At 39.7% G+C, this 15,849-nt stretch overlaps 1 protein-coding gene across 1 annotated transcript in view; it reads left to right on the top strand.

Moving 5' to 3' along the window:
* LRGUK (leucine rich repeats and guanylate kinase domain containing) overlaps positions 1-15,849 on the top strand; it is a gene marked incomplete at both ends in the record, with an annotated part of 54,449 nt that overhangs the window by 28,400 nt on the left and 10,200 nt on the right. The window contains 5 exons of the mRNA XM_082491463.1: positions 205-318; positions 5,275-5,476; positions 6,511-6,624; positions 10,330-10,484; positions 13,278-13,366. Coding sequence (XP_082347589.1) covers positions 205-318; positions 5,275-5,476; positions 6,511-6,624; positions 10,330-10,484; positions 13,278-13,366 — 674 coding nt within the window. The remainder of the gene's footprint in view (positions 1-204; positions 319-5,274; positions 5,477-6,510; positions 6,625-10,329; positions 10,485-13,277; positions 13,367-15,849) is intronic.

Below are 15,849 nucleotides of genomic sequence, written 5' to 3'. Positions count from 1 at the left end.
TGCTCTTCTCTGCAAATTTTGTGCTCCCGTTGGCCTTGTTATCATTGATTATTTGGGCAGGGAGAAACTTTGTAGGGAGAGAAAGCAAGGAAGTCCGGAGTGATTATACTCCTTTAAAGAAGTCGTTTCCCTTAAAATATGTCCTTAAAAATATTTTCCTTAAAATATTTCCTTTGTCATTATATTTGCTGGTTTGAATTTCAGGGGAAGTTTATAGCAACCTATAAATACAGTGGCTATCACTACGGACTTGGAAGAGACACTGTAGAATCCATTGCCAGAGAGGGTCTTGCAACCTGTGTTCACTTAGAAATAGAGGTAAGGATTACTTATTGCCTAACCATTTTTGAATGAATCATTCTGTGAGAACTATCCTGGGGAGGTATTCATACAGTTTGACTAAGGTTTCTTTTAGCTGCCTAGACACAGCCACTTAGTGACTCAAGAAGAATCCTGTGGCCTTCTGCCCAGCTGCTGATACATTTGCACTAGTTGTGTGGGCGGTACTACAGTCACTGGAGATGTAGTTGTTTGGTCAGATGAAGTGTATTTTTCACTCCACTACTACTATCAAGTAGCTCTCCATTGTCTATAGGTAAACCACACCACTCCCTTTATGGACACCCACATTTAGTCAGGTGGATCCTTCTGCTGGCTTCTTAAAATTTCCTGGCCTATTTTTTCAATCTTCAGCAGCCTCATCTCCCCACCACATCACCGGTACTTTCCATTACAGTATCCTCAGCTTTGCAACCATGTGCTTTCCACCCATCTGTAGCTTGTAGTGGGGCTAGTGTAGAGCCGCCCACCTACTGATGAACCCTAAAAGAATGGCATGCTTCTCCTTTGCTGATGAAGCAATGGAGGATGCATGCAAGCCTGAGGCAATATTTTGGGCCGAACTATTAAAAGATACAATGTCTTTGAGGGATTACTTTACCCTCTCTGAGAGATGTCAGGTGCACATGCACAGATGGCAGAATCTCAGAAGTCTTGCTGCGTTAAGAAACTAGGTCACAAACAAAGTGTCAAAACCTATCTATTGGAATCCCAAAAGAATAACTCTTTAGCTAATTTTCTAATTGTGTACTTCTCATTATCTTAGATCAAGATTGACTAGCTAGGGACTGAGGTGACAAACCAGAAAGTCGTGCTACGTTTCCTTCCAAATTCTTTCTACAAAATAAGCTCCATCTATACAAGCTTTCAAAATGAGAGACTCTACAGAGTGACCAGAATGTGATACTGAGTGTTGCTGGGTTTCACTGTGTTGTAGGGCTCATCTCTACCTCTGGGGGATTACTACAAGTTAACAGACACTCCTACACTCCATGATAGATGGGAAAAAAAATAGTAGATATACAAAAGAAATGTGGGAGACTGCAGTGCTAACATAGGATCCTAAGTTGTGCATCCATAGTTAGGTGAGGGAATAACTAGGGAGACTTGTGCAAAAATTATATTAAATTTAATTAATTTTAGGATGATCATTTTGTTTGTGAAATGGGTTATCAAAAAACTAGTTTTCAGTTAAGAACCTTAGTGTTCATAAGGAGTTTTAGTCCCCTTTGGCCCAAATAAAGCTGTACATATTTACTGACTTGCGTATAAACATACAAATAACAGAATGGCAGCATGTCAGTGCTGAAAAATTAGTAGCTCCTTTGTCAAATGGTCCACAATTTAATGCTGCAATCCTGCTCTTAAGTGCCTGTTACTTGGGTGATATTAAACAGCAAATTAATAGATTAGTCTCTGTGTAGTTCCATTTCCTCTTTTTCCTCAGTCTTGTGAGAACTGTGAATCACCCTCAGTCTCCACTGATTGCAGTAGGCATTGAGGGTGTTTGTTGTCTTGCCAGACAAGACCCTAAATTTACAAGGGAAGAAAAATAGGAGCAGATTAAATATGATGGAATGGGGTGCCTTTTAAAGCTGTCAATCCTTCACAAAGTAGATGTGTTATCAAATAATTTAGGAGAAAGATCTTAATGGAACGTCATGTTTATTCATAAGGAGGTTAAACCAGCGACATAGGCAGTGACCATAACTTTTACTGGGTATTACTGAAGCTACTGTCATGGACAGATAGCTAAGAAACTCCTTTGTCACTGAAGTTTTGAGATCACCTAGTAATTATGCATAGTCTTGTATCACTGTGGACTCTGCTAGCAGATGAGAAACAATAATGGTGAGTTATGTATCTGAATAGAAGTTATCGAAGTCCATTATCTTCTGCGAGGCTCATAACAAAAGTGATTTAGCACTATTAAAAGAAATTTTAATTATGGTCTGTGGGCTGAGACTCAAAATTTAGAGCTGTTCATTCCCTTTAATCTGGAGTATATCTTTCACTGATAAAGGAGACTGACACAAATTTAAAAAGTTAAATCTTGCTGAGCTTACACTTCCAGTTAGTGAAGCTGCTGCGATCCTGACGCACAGTTATGTGTTGGAGTAAGCACGTTAGCAGTGCTTTCCCTGTGCCTGTGTAGCCACCGATACCTGCAGAGCAATTGAAGGAGCTGCATGTTCCAGCCATGGGTGTAGTGGCAGAGTGGCTAATGTGTCTCATCATGCTTCCAGAAATACAAGTACACCTTGTCTCCTGCCAAAGACCACTCTCTATTGCACTTGTTGCTGGTTATCCAGTCATTCAGACCGAGCAGTCAGAGGAAGTAGGATATAATACTAGTCAACATCTTCTCTATAACCCCATGCTGTTAACTGATAAAATTGAGGTGCTTTAACTATGTTAAATGAATGGATGTCTTCAACTCAGGTAGTCCTTCGACCTTTCTCGACCTCATATGCAAATTCAGAAAACTCAAATTTTACTCCTTTTTTATTTTCCAAATATCTCTTTTATTTCAAACTGTCAATTCCTGTATTCTTCCATTCTGTATTTTAAGGTCACTTTCCTTATACTCTCTTTATTTCATATTAGGTAGTCCATCATCCTATTGTCTCTGTACAAAAAATTTATTGGGCACATCAGAAGCTTTCTGTATCTCTTCTTTTTTTCTCCTTCCTGCTCATCCCAGACTATTGATGGGCTGCCTTCCTATTCCTACATAGTTCTGGGACATACGAATCGTTTGTTCTGTTATTTCTTCATCAGAAAGAAAACTCATTCATGGTTTAACTTCAGATGAGGACAGTGTTACTAGGCTGGAACATGGGTTGCTTTCTGCTAGTTTTCCAATTTCTGAACAATTACAGGCCTAGCTGAAAGTAGGTGGTCACGTAGCTGGGTGCAAAGCCAGAGACCACTAAAACACGTCCCTCAGCACCACGTCTACACATCTTTTAAATCCCTCCAGGGATCGTGACTCCACCACTGCCCTGGGCAGCCTGTTCCAATGACTGACAACCCTTCCTGTGAAGAAATTTTTCCTAATATCCAATCTAAACCTTCTCTGGTGCAACTTGAGGCCGTTTCCTCTTGTCCCATCGGCTGTTCCTTGGGAGCAGAGTCCAACCCCCCCCTCGCTACGCCCTCCTTTCAGGGAGCTGCAGAGAGCGATGAGGTCTCCCCTCAGCTTCCTTTCTCCAGGCTGAACACCCCCAGGTCCCTCAGCCACTCCTCATCAGACATGTGCTCCAGACCCCTCACCAGTTCCATCGCCCTTCTCTGGACATGCTCCAGCGCCTCAATGTCTTTCTTGCAGTTTGGTCCGGAGAAAAGGACCGTGCCAAGTGCAGGGGGACGATCACTTCCCTAGTCCTGCTGGCCACACTAGTGCTAAGAATGGCGCCCTTTACGTATGTTAGATACTACTACTTCTTGTTGCCCCTAAACCCAGCTTTGTCTAGCTCCAGGCCCTCATTTTTTAGCTGACCATTATTGAAACGTTTATAGCTGTGAGGTGCCTCGTGTCAAGACTGTGCCCTATCTCTCATCATCCCATGCCTGTAGTCCTCTACATTGTCCGGTGTTTCCACTTCTCAAGGTCTTTGCTGTCATGCCAGGCCTGTATTTATCTACACCATATTATATTGAGTCATAAACATCTCATTCTACCTGGAACAACTGCGTGTTACTGCTATCCATATAAAACTATGGTTATATGACACAAAGATAAACAAAAGTCGAATAATTAGATACAGAAACAGGATCAACAAGAGAAATTGCTGTCACAGCTAAACCAAGTAATACGAAGTTACAGCCAAGTCAAGAGAATTTCAAAGCGAGCAGGACAAGGTCAGGTCCTGAAAACTCAGTACAAATCTTATGGCAATGCCATATTGCAGGGCTACGTGGTTACAATATCCTGGTTTGTATGTAGATGGAGTGAGAGGGAGAGAGAAAAGATTCTTCAAAGTATGAGCTGGTGCAGAGGAGAGCTATCGGAAATTCAAGATTGGTATCATTGCCTGCATCATTTAATATGATCTTGTCTTTAAGTCCAAGCATGCAGACAGGTCTCCTTTTTCAGATCTGGCTGAAATGATTATAAGTGTTTGCAGTCCTCAGCTGTCAATTAGTGCCAACCGAAGCCGTTGTCCTTACAGCAGAGTTGATGCAAGGCACGTGTAAATGTTTCCTAGGTCTGCTATACTAAAAGCCCTATTCAGGATAGTTTATGTCTGATAAAAATGGTTCAAGTTAAGACAGATGACTGCAGTGTAGCAGATGAAGAATGTGCGCGTTGTGTCTCTGCTGGGCAGTTGCGGTTATGCCCAGTTTTAGGAGGGGGTAACATTGCAGGCTGCTCCAGCAAAATAAATATGCCTGTATCTCAATGAAGTCGCACACTTTCCCTTCGAAAAATTCACCAGTTGTGGAGAAAACTGCTGGTTTATTCACAGTGGAAAACTAATGGCCAAAGTGATGATGCAGATGAGCTGTCCTGTGTGTCAGTACAGCAGTGCGGGTCAGTGATTGGCACATTTAGAATAACTAGGTCCTGATGTAACAGAAAGGATGGAAAAGAAGGAAAAGCCGCTAACTGGTGGGCATGAGAAGAACAATGCTTTAAATCACTGTGGAATTTGACTAAGGATTCTTTCAAAAGTGCATTTAGAAAAAAAAAGTTATATTATTCATATAACGCATTCCACATGTAGGTTTAGGGCACTTCATCTTGAATGTGCCTATTTTGTCAAGCTGGATGGATGGCAGATCTTGAGACCTGTAGATTGGATACAGGTTTCCAGTACTGCTTTCACAGTAATTTGTGATAACTACAGAGTTGTCCTAAACTCAGCTACAAGTTCAATAGGCACTCAGTTCCAGGAATAAAATATTACGTTTCTCTGCTTAATTTTAAAGGGTGTACGTAGCTTGAAAAATACCTACTTTAAACCCAGATATATCCTGTTAGTACCAATGAACAAGGAAAAATATGAGGGACATCTGCGGAGGAAGGGATTATTCAGCAGGCCAGAGATTGAAGAGGCAGTCTCCAGAGTGGACATGTACATCAAAATAAGTCAGGTTTTTCCGGGATACTTTGACGCAGTAGTCAACACAGGTAAGTTAATCTCTTTCATACTATTAATCTGACTTCTAATGTCACACCAATAGATGGACCAAAACTGCTATGCAAACAAAGCCACTGGCAAATATTAAACTAAGGATGACAAATGGTTTGGTGTTCAGCGTAAGAGTTTAAACTATTCCTTAATTGATTTTCCCAGTTAATTCCTGTCCCAGGAATCCAAAAGCTCTGCAGATGTGTCAGGACTGAATGACTCTGCTATGTTCATGTTGTGCTTTGAGCCCATCTAGAAAGTGAACCAACTATTGAACTCAGCAGCACACTTGTTAGAGTGTTGTCTCCTATGAGAATATTAAACTGATCTCTGCTAATTGTCTGTTGGTTTCTGGGCAGAGTTCAGGGTGCTTTTGATCTAACAGACCTAATTATCTCTGGGCAGCGCAGGCTTTTTTCTAGTGTTGAAATGACAGCTGATGTGCAGTCTGACAACGTCTCACTGTAAAGAAAAGGCTGCTGCAAAGGTTTTCCTTGCAGGACTCTTCTGCTTAGCAACTTGCTCAAGTCTCCCAGCCTGAAACAAGGAATGAGAGGATGGTAGATATTTCATTAAAACAAATGTTTGCTTCTTGATATTTAGGAATTGAGGATAGCAGGTGATAGAGAAGAATCCTTTTCTAGTTCATTCCGTGTCTGCCCTTTTGTGGAGGTGATTTTCACCAGTGATGGTGAAATATCATTGTGGTATGAAATATTGTATTTGTAGTTATTGTCAAGGGCATATGGAACTTACAATTTAAGTGTAACATTAAAGAAATAAAACACAGTAAACCGAATTGCAGAAGGAGAATATTTAGGTGAGTGCAGGAACTGAGGTGAATTTCATATTATTTTCTTGAATGTGCTATTTATGAAGATGAAGATTTTCCTCCCAAAGAGATGAGCTGGATGAGTTAAGGATTCATTTCTGTGTCAAACTTCTGTGATTTGTATCTTTGTACTGATGAAAGCTTGTTTTTTTCCTTATGTATCTTTTCTCTCCACCATGAAATGCATATCCCTTTCTGCAGATGAATTGGATGAGGCACTCACAGACCTAAGTTTCCTTGTAAAGGCATACCTGGGTTTGGAGTCACCTGCAGTTTTTGATAGCATTCAGGACTGGAGCAGCAGAGCCGGAGCAGGTACTGTGTCTGGGCACATGCTGCTACTGTTTTTATCAGTAGAGTATTCCTACTTATTTGTTACAAGAATTGAAATCTGTGAATGAGGCAACCTGTGACATGGCTTGTCTTTGAGAACTTGACGTGCTTCTCTGTAATGGGTGTCCTGGGCTGATTCCTCCCAGGGATCTGAATCTTTAACAGAGATCTTTCTAGGTACTTCCCATCTCTGTGTACCCTGAAGCAATAATATGCAGAAAGTCAGTTGCTTTCAAGTCACCCTTCAAGGGTGACTTTTCAAGGCCAGGTTGGATGGGGCTTTGAGCAACCTGGTCTGGTAGGAGGTGTCCCTGCCCATGGCAGGGGGATTCGAACTTGATGATCTTTAAGGTCCCTTCCAACCTAAACCATTCTACGACTCTGTGATTCTGAGGATGCTTTTGGGCTGAGGATCTCCCATTCATTCCAGATGAATCACAAGCGAGATATGTGTCCGTGGCTGATAGCTTTTGCCTATCAAACTGTTAAGTGACAAGAAAACAGCACGGCACTGAGATCTTGCTTTACTCTCTTCCCCAGGATAGCCAGAAGCATGAAGAGGTATATGAGAACCAGGACAGTAAGATGAGTGAAGGCAACTGATAAACTCACTCCAAATGTTTTTGGGGCTACCCACTGTGGAGTAAACCCAAATGGTCAGTAATGTGTTTAACAGAAGCCTTTTAGCCCTTGAGTGACTAAGGCTGGAGCCTCATGGTCACTTCCCGCTAATCCACAAAATGTGGTTGTGCCCAACTTGCCTCTCCTGCCTATGCATTTCTAGTCTGCTCGTTGCTCTTATTCTTCTGATTGTGCAGTCATTTGTAATCTGGAACAGGGAACTTCCATTAAAAAACTAACCTAGGGAAAAAAACAAACAACCCAACTTTCTTACAGATCAATTCCATAGTCAAATTCATCATGCAGCTATAGAATTGGCTCAAGGAGGGAAGGGTAGGGGAGGAGAGCTTCATGGCTGCCTGTGGAGGAAGAAAGGAGGACTAGTCTTGTCAGAGGCAGCATAACTAAGATTAGCTTAACATATTGTGAGAGCTCAGTTGTAGCCCTTGAATTTATTCCAGACAGGGCAGGTTACCAGCTGGGATGAAAGCAGAATATGATCTCTAAAATAGTGGAGAAAAAGAAATAAGAAACAGACATTATGGTGCTAAGGTACTGCGCAACATGGACTAATAAGAAGCTCGTTTATGTGAACCCTTTCCTCTAACTCCAAAAGCCTCCATGGTTTATGGCTGTCTTGGTTAGATGTGTTGCAACAGGAGAGTTAATGAGTTTCCAAAGTAACACACAGCCAATATTCGTGACCTTCTGTGTGGCTCAGAAGGCTGCAAATAAAAGTAGCTGAAGTGAGGGCAAATATGTCTGAAAATGTTAATGAAAGATAGTGTAAAATTCATCAGTTCATCATTTCAAGTGATTTTGTATCCTGAAAGAATTAATAAATATTGATTTCCCCGTGGACAAGAAAAAAGCTTCTACACATACTGTGGCATCTCAGTGCTACAGCAGTGGGGACCTTTCTGAAGAATCTTATTTAATCTTAAACTATGTACACTTTATTTTCATTTCCAGAGCTTCCACATTTGTTTGAAGTGAGAAAGAAGACTTTCTTGCCTTATTTACTATAATATTGTTACTTATTTGTCTTAAAAACACTGGAGACGTTTTGTCCTAAGGGGCAACAAAACCCACCAAACCCTAACTAGATTATCAGGAAAGAATAAAAAGGGGGAGGATTGAAGATAAAAGATTTTTATGTAATCATGGTATTTTTGAAGATATATATATATATGTATCTGGAGTTCCTTTAAAGGACTTTGTATTCCTCAGCAGTTCTGAGTTCTTTCAGTGAGTGACTTGTCACTAGTTACAGAAACTTCATTAATAGTCCTAGATTTTGGTAATTCTGCTGTCCATAAAGTAACTTTTAAATTTACTATGCACCATTAAATTCATTTAGAGCTTCATTTATAGGTGTTTAAATAAATTTAACTATCCTATTTCTAGAGATCATCTCTTCTTATGGACTGTGTGAAATAATTTATTTTAAAAAACTTGCCCCAAGGTTGTCTTTAATATGGACATTTTTAGTAAGATAGTAGCAGGGGGAAGATTGGTTGTGTGAGATTATGATAGGTTGTTAATTCTTTTTTTAATGAACTGCTGTGCAAGATCTTTTTGCTCATGTATAGAGTAAAAATACTGGGAGAAAATAGATAAGTTCTTCCTTTAAAAACTTTTTATAGCAGAAGTGTAATACATTTCAGAGCTGGTAACACTTTGTACTTGCATTAGCAGCTTTCATCCACGGAACTCAGTGCTTTACAGCTATTAATTATATCTCACAGCAGTCCTGCAGTATATGTGTTACTATTTGTATTTTACAAATGAGGAAAGGGACTTTTATGTCAAAGACTGATGATTTGTGATGGTGGGCACCAGGAATCCCACTGAAGTTTTGGCTGTGTGGAGCTCTGCCCCTCTGAAGGTTAGGCTCGATAGTTACTCATTGTCAAAGTGAGTAGTTTACTGCGCCTGAAACAGAAACACCAATCCCAAGTCTCATCTTTTCTGTTCTTAACAGCAGATCTTCAAGGCCAGGTTGGACGGGGCTTGGAGCAACCTGATCTGGTGGGAGGTGTCCCTGCCCATGTCAGGGGGTTGGAACTAGATGATCTTTAAGGTCCCTTCCAACCTAAACCATTCTATGATTCTATGATCTTCTGGCAGCTACAAACCAGCAGTGTATAATGGCTGTGCTGAGAGTCATCTGATGACTGTTGAAACTTTTTTATAAAGGCACACGCTGAGAAAAATAACTGTATTTAGCATATGAACATGCATATGGATGGGATGTTTCTTTGCCTCTCATCCACTGCCTTTGTATGTGACTTCTTAGGGTGTAAGCTTTTGTGCTGTGACACACAATGCAATCAAACCTTTCTTATGATTTCTTATTTCTGCAGACTGTCATGTACCAATAATTATAAGAATTTTTCTGTGGCTTAATTTCATATTTAGAAACCATTTTCTAGACAGGGTAAATCCCAGTTTACAGATTTTTCAAATCTGAAACAAATGTTTTTGGAAAAAGCGAGTTAGTTCTGTCTTTGGCTTTCTGGCTCACAGTCGAGTCTGATTCCTTGTGATACAGCAGTGGTGCGAGTCTTTGCCTTTCTGTTCACAGAAGTTCAGATAAGTAACAGAAGAAAAGGTGCACCGCTCCAACTACCCATCACACTCTAAGAGCTCTGAGAAGGTTAAAACTTCTAAGTACGTAGACCGTAATTAGTTTAGAGGTCATAACAGTGGTGCATATCAGAGCATCCGTAACAAAATGAGCTCATTTACACACGGTTGGGCACCTATTCCTAGTCCATTAATGTAGGAGGTTTGTTTTTTTTTTTAGATTCTTCATAACTTTCATTTGCCTAACTATTCAGGGGGGATACATTTGTTATATCTGTGAAGTACTTGGAAGGTTTAAAAGCTTTTTGGGAACTATGTACTTTATATCCTTTATAACTCTCACAGTTACCTTTTCCAAATCCAGAATTGTGCCAAAATCCAGCTGATGATAGTTGCAAATGCCTAGTTCCTTTCTGATTGCTGTAAGCAAAGTGGTGTTTAGAATGTTTTTGTTGAGAAGTGTCTTTTCCATACTAGGTTCAAAAATACAGCTCTTGCAAGAGCAAAGATTGTCACCCGGTGGAGTAGTTACTGGAACTCGGTCTTCATCTGTCAATGAGTTCTTGGACTCTTCTGCCAAAACCTCTCCAGGAGGCATCTCGGACAAACTAGCTGCACAACTGAGCTCTCTGGTAAGGAGCATTTACTCTAACCTTAGACAGAAATTATAAGTTATATGCAAAAAATACACATTAGCCAGACCTTTCTTTCTCCAGAGAAAACTGACACCTGTTCTATGGCCATCTTCATTTCAACATTTTTTACCAGTTCCCCAGAGTTAAAGGCAGATTGATGAGAAAGAGGCAGGTAAACACAGATGAGAGGACAAGCTGTCCTTTCTGTTCAATTTTACACCAGAATAAATCTGTTGATCGTAACGGATTTCATCCAGTTGCGTACTGGTGTAAGGGAGCTGAATATCATCTGTCACTTCTACAATAAGATACGAAACTACCCAGTTCAGAGGAAATAGTTAGATGCAGTTAATAGGACAATGAAGATTACTTATGAACGCCATCCTGTGGCAGTGGAAAAACTCGTTCAGCCGAGCCTTTCGGCATGTGTACCTGTGATAACTGCCAGAGATCAAATTTAAACACATTTTTTACCTGCTTTTACTTTTTCAATCAACAGATTCAAGAGTGTGCTTGGATTTCAAATAACCTTTTGCAACTTCAGCTTCATCTCTCTCTCTTTTTTTACTTCTCCTTAATAGTCCTTTCCCTAAAGGCATTCATTCTCCTTGCAGGCAGTGGGGGAGTTGGGGCTGTGAAGCAGATGTGTCTAATGCTCTTTTTATACGACAATGACAGGAGAAAGAGAAAAAGAAAAATGAAAGCTTTAAACGTTGTTCCATTCCAGGGTGATGATGTCATTATGATGAATGATGCCTTGGCAGGCATGACTTGCTGTACAATTTTTGTACAATATAATCTCTGTATTTATAACTACCTCTGATGTTTAGAATTAGTGCTGCAGATGGAGCAAAGTAACAGACCCCTCTGCCCCCATTTCCCAGGCTTTAAAAAAGGCTCTCTTAGGTGTGGAGAAAGGTATGGCTGTAAAATGGCTGACATAAATAGGGAACCTCCCATCTTTCAGTCTTCCGAAATGAAATACCTCTTTTCAAGCCATGCAGAATTAAAAAAAATGTCACAAGTGTGGTTTATTTTCATGATCCCGTCGTCCAAAGGTTTGTTAGTTTAATGTGAGAGAGAAGCCAGAATATTTCTTACCTTGGTGGTACTCTGCCATCACTCCCACCTCAGCAATTTATTTTTCTCCCTTTTTCATTTCATCTTTTTTATTTTTATTTTGGAAGCTTACATTTTGTCAAGTCAGGGAGAAGTGGTTTATGATGAAGGAGGCTATCATTTACCTTGCTTTTAACTTACTTAGTGGCCGCAAGGTTCGCTTTCTTATTAGTCTCCTTGTTCATTGCTGGTAATACCTTTCCGTTATTTATTTACTACACTAAGTTCCCAATATATTTTTACATGCAGAGAAAGCTTTACAGCATCAGCTGAAGTGTCAACATAGTAAAACATTCAAGGTGAAACACAGGTGCCTCCTAGACCATATTTAATGAGAAGAATATAAATATGTCTGTGGCCTCTGTGTCTGTCAGATTTTGTCTAAACTGTTACATTTGGGAAAGCAAATTATTTTTGTGCTTTTGGCACCCAAATAATGTGCTGTCACTGCAGTAACTACATTCTACTCCCGTCATGTAGAACCGGAAAATAAAAAAGATGAAGAAATTAATGTGAATTGTCCACAAACAAAATAAGAAGTGGGATCTGCTGCTTGGGAAAAGATAGCAGATCTGATTCCCTGCAGCCTTACCCCTTGTGAACGTGCCAACCCTGCGCTAATTTTGTATGGCTGTAATTAACTATACAAGGTATGAACAGAAAAGTATCTATACCTGTAATCCACACAGAAGAAGGCTCAGAATTATATCCTTACCAAAAGAAAGCAAAACAAAACACAAGTTCAGTTAGCGTCTAAGCAGAGCCTTACTTAGCATAAGTAGTGAAGGAAAGCGAAGGAATTCACAATAGTCATAATGTGAGCATTCAGCTGATTAACTATATTCTCTTTCATTGCTCATTCCATGACAAAACATCTCTGCTACAGACATGTGATTTAGCTATTAAATTGATAACTATCAATGGCTATCAATTGATAACAATTCAAGATTTAGTAACTGTGCTCTGTGATTTACTTTTTTTTTTTTAAGCACATTGTAGTGCTGCGTTTGTCTGACCTGAGAAATTACATTGTTCTACAGCACATGTTAATTAACACGCCCTTAAAACGCAAGACCACATTTTCCAGTCTGCTGATATCATAATGTGTTCATTGTACAGAGTAATTTTAACTAAATGAAATTTGCAAAAGGTAATTCCTTCTTTGAGGGGAGAATATTGGTTGGTATGGAGTTGGTAAGGCAGGTTTTCTGCATTGATGGAGCAAGGAGACACTGTATTTAAGACGTAGTGGAGGCAAATTCTTCTGTATTCACCTCCTTGCTGGTCAAAAGAAGCTTAAGACAACAACATAGCTAGAATTATATCTGTTCTGACATATCAGGAGGTTGGGATGCATCAAAAGTGGTTCTCTGCAGACATTCCTTCCTGCTACATCCTGGCACATTTTGACTACTATGAAGAAATGGAGCTTCACTGGAGATGAAGATCTTCATTTTTCAAAGCCAGGAAGATTTCGGATGAATATTTGGTTTGCGTGGATCGGTGAATCATATTTAGCACCTTGTTAGTTATAATATAGCTCTGCTATTTTCCTAGAATATATAAATGCATACACTCTAGAGTCTTAGCAGGAGAGGAATATCGCAGCCAATTAAGTTACCGTATATACTTTTAAGTTGCTGTATAAAGTTGTTCATATTTCTTTATCAGGAAGAAGCTTCTCTCCAAAGGCGTCGTTCTGCAGCACGTCAGGCTTTGTCAGGGAAGGCACCTAGTGTATATGTCCAGCTGTTTCAAAGGTAATGTAGAGTGGTTTCAGAGTCCTTTGCAATAAAGTGAAAAATGCCTGTTTAAGATTTCTTCTCCACTGCTCTTAAGGAGGAATGATTAGAAACTGTCAGGGATTGCAAATCTCACAGACGACTCTCCTTTCTATCACTTTTAAATCTAGCCCTACAAATATATTACACACTGCCTGTCTTTTGACTTCGGAGTGCAGCAATCCCAAAATGTACACCGAAAATGTATGAGGCAGAGCCATCTACAGTAACATGTCTAAAACTATGAAATTATTATATGCTGCTTCTCTGAGAGAGCAGAAAAGGATCATTTTTCTGGCAGCTCGCAGTCTTCAGCATGTTTTTTAGCACTACTAGTAATTAGTGTTGGAAAGTCACAGCCGTGCTCAGCACAAGGTTGTTTGCTGCAGTACATCTTCTGTGGATCTCTCTGTTTAACGCAGAATTTCTGAAAGCTGCCTCCATTTCCTAATTATTTTTCTTTTTTTTTTTAGCAAATGGATCCTGTCTTGACTGCCTCTCTTCCTTTTTCCTCATAGTCACAGCCCTGCAAAAATGGTGTTAAAAGTCTATAAATCTCAATGTACCTTCTTTGATTGATCTTTTGTGGCACTCCTGCCTTCCCCTGGTGTAAATCTTCCTAATCTGAATTCTTCTTTGCTTGCTCTTCCTGCCTGCCGTGAAAAGGCTCACAGTGTTGACATTTAAAGTATCACATAGGCCTCTAAATCAGCAATCATCAGAACGAATAGAAAAGTTCACACCTTTCAGCTCATTTCAGGGCTGTACAAGTGCAGTCACCAATTGTACATACCAGATGTGTTGATGAAAATCATTCCAATGAGAAAGTCTGGAGATTGACTATTTAAAAAAAAGAAAAAGAAAGAAGGAAAATAAAAAACTCTACTGAATTAAACTGTCTCTAGAAAACCAATGGCAGAAGCTTACAGGCAGAGATGCATAATTATGATGTATTTTCCAAATCTTTACTTAGAGAAAAGTTTTTTTAAGTAGATGATTCATTCATTTTGAATTATGTTGAAATGAGAAGAAAAATGGAAATCAGTGTTTTCTTTTGCTAGATGTTTTGGGTTTGATTTAGTGTTGCAGTGTGAACTGTTCAGCTGAGTCTGCCTGAGTTTGTTGCTCTTTGCTCCCTTTATTCCGCAATACTCCTTCTCTGGAAGCTGATTTTGGAGTTAAGTATCAGACTGCTTTGGCAGAGCTGTCAGGCAGGTGAGAGAAAATCCTGTCACCCCCAATCAGCATTTGCAATTACCAGGCCTCAAGGGATAGACGCACTCGGCAGAATTGGAGGCAAGAGCAGACAACACCCCATTCCATGCAAGAGGTTAAGTCAAGAGGTGCCATAAATCTGAATGCTATAAAATGGTTGAAATTCTGAGAGAGAATCTGAATCCCAGAATGTAGCAATTAGATAGCAGAGAACCTGATAGGTCATGTAGTCCAGTCCGGCAGCAAGGTTATGGTTGTTCTACTGAGTGTGTTTGTTTATATAGAATGGAATCAAGTTTTAAATACCCATAAGAGAGGGGCTTTCACTTTGGAAAAGCTCACCTAGGGCTTGATGGATCTTTCTTTCAGTATATAACTATGGACCTTGGGTCACAAGTAGCTTAAAAGGTTATTGCATGTCATCTTAGCTGTGGTAACTGTCTTTGTGCGCACTCAGCCTACAGGAAATGTAAGGTGATGTGGCTTTCTTTAGCTTTTAGCAAGGGCTAAGCGAGGAAATCATACGCAGATTGTGCAACTGAGGTGACTCAAGGTAATTCATTATGTCATTATTCGTAGTAATATTAGCAGCAGCATCTAAATAATTTTGGGGCAGTTAGATTGTTATGTGGTTGTATACCTTTCCGTGGTTCTTACGTAAACTATATATGTTGTAATGTCTTTTCATCTTTCTCTGTAAGTCTATGCTTAGTAAATTCAGTAGGGTTACTATAAAGTCTCTCTAATTTGTTAATTAACTCTCAAAATTGATCAGTCCAGAGTATTGCAAGTGTCCCTACAACAAGCGCTGGCAAAGAAGACACTATAGTCTCGTCTGAGGCATCATACTTCATTGTCTCTGCATCTGTTGCTCAAAAATTACATCTATCTTTTCATGCAGCCATTATTGCATTAGATATCCAGGTTTGACATGTCATCTGATTGTTATGTCTGGATTCATCTTGGCTTTAGTGCTTACCAGATTTCTCTCTCCTATGGAATATCCATGTTCTAAGTTATTTTCTTTCAAGCTGTATTTTATTTGGAGGTTTTTATTTCTTTTTTTACTTGGCTACATAAAAAGGATAGGTCATGCCTGTTTAAAATCCAGTTTGAAAAAACTCTTGCTGTCTGTTCTTGCGTTAATCTTGTCAGCTTTGTTCTGATGAATTTTTATTTAGAACGTGATGCACCTTTTCTTTATTTTCATTGTCAGCAGCAGTGCATAAATGTACTTTGTCCACTTA

The sequence above is a fragment of the Vanellus vanellus genome, assembly GCF_965231255.1.
Source record: "Vanellus vanellus genome assembly, chromosome: 1".
In the NCBI taxonomy this organism is placed as follows: Eukaryota; Metazoa; Chordata; class Aves; order Charadriiformes; family Charadriidae; genus Vanellus; species Vanellus vanellus.
The sequence above is the reverse complement of the archived record's forward strand: the minus strand, read 5'-3'. Positions and strand labels throughout refer to the sequence as shown.